The 4,292-nt window shown below is 48.3% G+C and overlaps 1 protein-coding gene across 1 annotated transcript; it reads left to right on the forward strand.

Annotated features, from left to right (window-relative positions):
- The first annotated feature begins 2,110 nt into the window (after positions 1–2,110).
- On the forward strand, positions 2,111–3,824 carry LOC123160612 (uncharacterized). Its single transcript, XM_044578426.1, has 4 exons — positions 2,111–2,824; positions 2,911–2,995; positions 3,178–3,305; positions 3,380–3,824. Exons 1-4 carry the CDS (start codon positions 2,477–2,479, stop codon positions 3,602–3,604), a joined length of 786 nt encoding a protein of 261 aa, XP_044434361.1. The 5' UTR covers positions 2,111–2,476; the 3' UTR covers positions 3,605–3,824.
- The last annotated feature ends 468 nt before the right edge of the window (positions 3,825–4,292 follow it).

The raw sequence follows: 4,292 nt of genomic DNA on the forward strand, positions 1-4,292 counted from the left end.
CAAAAAACCACCACATTTGGGGCATCGTTTGCGAAAAACCACCAGGTCACTATTTTTTTGCAAAAATCACCGTGGAATCGGTAAACATTTTGCAAATAGCACTGATCAGGTGATTTAGCCCGTTTGATCACTTTCCGACAAGTGGGACTGGATTGTAAGAAGATGACTTAGCAAAAAATTTACATACATACCCTTGGATCTACAATTAAAAAGCAATCAACCCCCTGCGCCCGATCCAATCGGGAGGAGGCAACCGACGACGACAACGGGAGCCGGTGGGGGCGGCAACCATGGCGCTGCCGCGCTGCCACGGCCGATCTCCTCCTCCAGTCGGTCGGACCACCTTGGCTCCAATCACGGCCGCCGTCGGGCTCCAAGCATGGCCGCCTCCCGCCTCTTGTGCATGCACGGGAGCAGGCCGAGGCCATGGCCGAGCAACCTTCAGGTGTCAGCTTCAAGCAAGGCCGGCCACCAAGACGGCGCCCGCTACTGCACGCGCCTTCGCGCCTCCTCCTACCTCGCCTGCCGCTGCCGCCCGCATACCGCCTGCACCCGGCCGCTCCTCCGCTGCGCTTGCCTGCTGCTGACTGCTACCTCTTGCTCCCCGTATCGCTGCTCGCCACTGGCCACCGCGCTCGCTGGCCGAGCAAATGGGGACGCAGCCTGCCAGTCCTGCGCGCGCACACCCAGGCGACTCCGGCCCAAATGGCGCAGGGGCGGCCTTGGTGAGGTCGGGGACGAACTCGAGGCCGCGAGGTCCGCCTACGCGCGCGCGGGGGGTCGATTGCTTTTCTTTTTCAGATCCAGGGGTGTGTGTGTAAATTTTTTGCTAAGTCAGCTCCTTACAATCTTGCCCCACTTGTCAGAAAGTGATCAAACGGGTCAAATCACCCGATCAGTGCTATCTGCAAAATGTTTACTGAATCCGCGGTGACTTTTGCAAAAAATTAGTGACCTGGTGGTTTTCCGCAAACGATGCCTCAAATGTGGTGGTTTTTTGCAATTAACTCAGGATAATACGTGCCTGAGTAATGTTATTAGCAATTTGCAAATATACAACACATGTCTTTGTTTCAGCTTCTTCAACATCTAAACATCTGCTAATTTGACAACATATTTCAACCTAACCTCAGAGATTTCACTAATTAACACAAAGTAGAAAGAAGATGGAGGATTTGTTGAGAACCTGGAGAAGGATGGTAGAGCAGGCTCCAGCTTTTTCACTGAGAAATCATCTATTTGAAGAGAAAATTCTGCACACCACTCTTTGTGAGCAATATCACGCGGTGTTGGTCCGCCGGTAGTGCCGGGTTTCTTCCTTGCCCTTTCTTTTTATTTTTGATTTTCCTTTTTCCTATTTCCATCTGTTGTTATAATAGTTTTTCTTTTTATTTCCTTTTCTGTTTTATTTTATTTTTATTGCTTTGTTTTCCCTTGATGTTACCTTTCCCTTTTCGTGTATTTTATGTTTTATTTTCTTTATGTTTTGGTATAAGTAATGCATGTATATTATTTAGAGATACATTAACACTGTTTTGCAACATGTTAATATTTTAGAAAATCTAATCATGTTTTTCAAGACATATATGAACATTTTAAACACCTTTTCGAAATGCATTAAATATTTTCCGACACCTCCAAAAATGCTAAACAAAGCTCATATATTTTTCACGCGCATTAAAGTTTTAGTGTATTTTTCTAAAAAACTACATGCATTTATAAAGAAATTTATATTTTGAATTTTTTTCACTCATATAAAATTAATGCTCTTTATGTTTTAAAACATTTTTTTACAAAAACAGATGTACATAAAAGATCTCCATATAGCTTGAAAAATAGATCATGTTTTGAAAAAGAATATTCACATAATTGAAAAAACAGTGCTCATGTATGTGAAAAAAAATTTAGTGTAGTTTACTCAAAGAACAGAGAAAAAAGATACAAAAAAATGTAAAGAAAACGAAAGAAGGAGTTCCCCCATTTTTGCCGGACTGACTGAACAAACCTCTTCAAATTGCAACGTTGGAATTTGGCCCGCGGGCGTGGCCAAACAAACCAACCAGTCAGAGGCTTCCAAAAAAAAGAAAAAAAACTCGCGAGTGACGACGCGAGCCGTGCACGCCTGTGGCGCCGACGAGATAGTCCGCGGAAAGGAGTGGCCGAGGCTCGCCGGGGAAGACGACGACGACACGAGGCCGCCAGATCATCTACCCGAGCGTGGAAGTATCTCCGTTCCTTTCACCAACCGGCCGGACGGGATGCACGGCGCGGGAAAGGGGGGACTCTCCTCTCCTCCCCCGCCAACGTGGGCTCGTCGGCCCGCAACCCGACGAGCGAGCCGTCGCCGTCGCCCTCCGCGTCCGCACCCGACACGGTGCGCCGAACGTGGCGCCCCACTTGTGGCGCTCCCTCGCTCGCCGTTGCCTACTTAGCCACCAGCTCCGCGCCGCTGAAGGGCTGAATCGAAGCGGCAGTGATGATGAGGCCCAGACCCTTCGGTTCCGGTGTGGCATCGGCCGCCGCGGCCGAGGTTTCGGTGGGCGCGGGATGCCGCGGCGGCTGGGCGTGGAGGCCCAGGCCGAGGGCGCGGCCGGGGCAGCGCTTGAGGGTCAGAGGGGCGCCTAGCCCCCACGCGGCCGCGCCGGCGAGCGCCGTGCACGCGGAGCCCCACCACGGCGAGCGGTTCCGCCCGTTCGGGCTGCCCCGCGCTGGATTCGGCTCGGACCTGGAGGCGGGCATCGAGAAGGTCATCTACGCCTGCCGCTTCATGGCCTTCCTCGCCATCGCCGGATCTCTCGCCGGATCCGTCCTCTGCTTCCTCAAGGTTCTTTAACTGATTGATTCCTCAGCCCGTAGAGTTCATTCATGTGCCTCCCGATCTGATTTTAAGCCGTGCACGGTGTTACGCAGGGCTGCACTTTTGTGATGGATGCCTTCGTGGAGTACTACTTGCGCGGCGATGGGAAGGTCGTGCTCATGCTGATTGAAGCCATTGGTAACCAAACTGATTCATCTCATCAGTCTTTGCACAATCCACCACTAGTACCTTCAAATTCATCACTGGCATAACATGTGGCACAATTGTCACCAGTTTTACATGATCACTAGATGCATACCATCAGTTAATATACTGTAGTTGTGATGCCTGACCATTGTGCATTACTTGTCTCACCTCAGATATGTATCTCATCGGCACGGTCATGTTTGTCTTCGGGACGGGCCTGTACGAGCTGTTCATCAGTAACATGGACATCGCAAAACAGTCCCATGACCGCTCCAGCCTCTTTGGCTTGTTCAAGCTTCCGGTTGGTCTCCTCTCAATTATCATAGAGATAATTTGGTCGATTCAGTGTTCTTATATCCCTGATTCTGTCGGCAGGAACGGCCCAAGTGGCTGGAAATCCGCTCGGTGAGTGACCTCAAGACAAAGCTGGGTCATGTAATCGTCCTGGTTCTGCTGGTTGGCATCTCCGAGAAGAGCAAGAGGGTGACCATCACGTCATGTACTGACCTCTTCTGCTTCGCTGGATCTATCTTCCTCTCTTCAGGTTGCCTCTACCTACTATCCAAGCTCGGTAGCACAAAAGGAGGGAGTCATGCCTGAAACAGAAAATCTTCTTCATAAGAGATAGATCTGTTGTGTGTCCTTTTCGGCACTTCAGGTTGTGTATGCCTCATGTACTGCTTGTATGGATTGACATTAGGCACTATATAGTGATGTACATCGTCTGATATTGTAACTTGCTGCTAGATGGTGTCCATGATCAATTACAGATATGTTGTGCCATGAACTGATTGGTCTGTCATGATATATGTTGACTTCACAAATGGAGAACTCGACTGCTTAATTAGTTTTACATCAGAAGGAACCTCTTGTTACATTTTCTGTTGTCTTCTGCAAAATACTGGAATTAGTCGTCTGCTTTTAAATCATTATCGGTATTATCGCTTGGCTTTGCAAATCATTAGCAGGTCAACACATATGTTTCTCTTTGGTCTTCCTAACACAGTAATATGGAAGTGCTCCTACATCCTCACTTCTTGCTTTTTTGATGTATGGATGGTGCTTGTATGGTGCTGGCGTACCCTGTTCTTGTGCGTGTATATATTGTCAATGAAATGAACCTGCAGAAGCTAATTGCTTGTAACCATCCTTTTGTACTAGGTGATAAATTGGGGTATCCTGATTTCAGTTAACTATCTGGCAAAACAAACTACAACAGATTTTAGTTTGAATAAGAACCTAGATCACTTTATGCGCTAACTGTAGTTTTTACAAGGAAAAGAATATC

The sequence above is a fragment of the Triticum aestivum genome, chromosome 7B (assembly GCF_018294505.1).
Source record: "Triticum aestivum cultivar Chinese Spring chromosome 7B, IWGSC CS RefSeq v2.1, whole genome shotgun sequence".
In the NCBI taxonomy this organism is placed as follows: Eukaryota; Viridiplantae; Streptophyta; class Magnoliopsida; order Poales; family Poaceae; genus Triticum; species Triticum aestivum.

Coding starts and splice junctions, on each gene's coding strand:
- LOC123160612 (XM_044578426.1), top strand. CDS start 2,477: ATGATGAGGCCCAGACCCTTCGGTTCCGGTGTGGCATCGGCCGCCGCG. Junction 2,825..2,910: donor CCGTCCTCTGCTTCCTCAAG/GTTCTTTAACTG, acceptor GGTGTTACGCAG/GGCTGCACTTTTGTGATGGA. Junction 3,306..3,379: donor TTGGCTTGTTCAAGCTTCCG/GTTGGTCTCCTC, acceptor TTCTGTCGGCAG/GAACGGCCCAAGTGGCTGGA.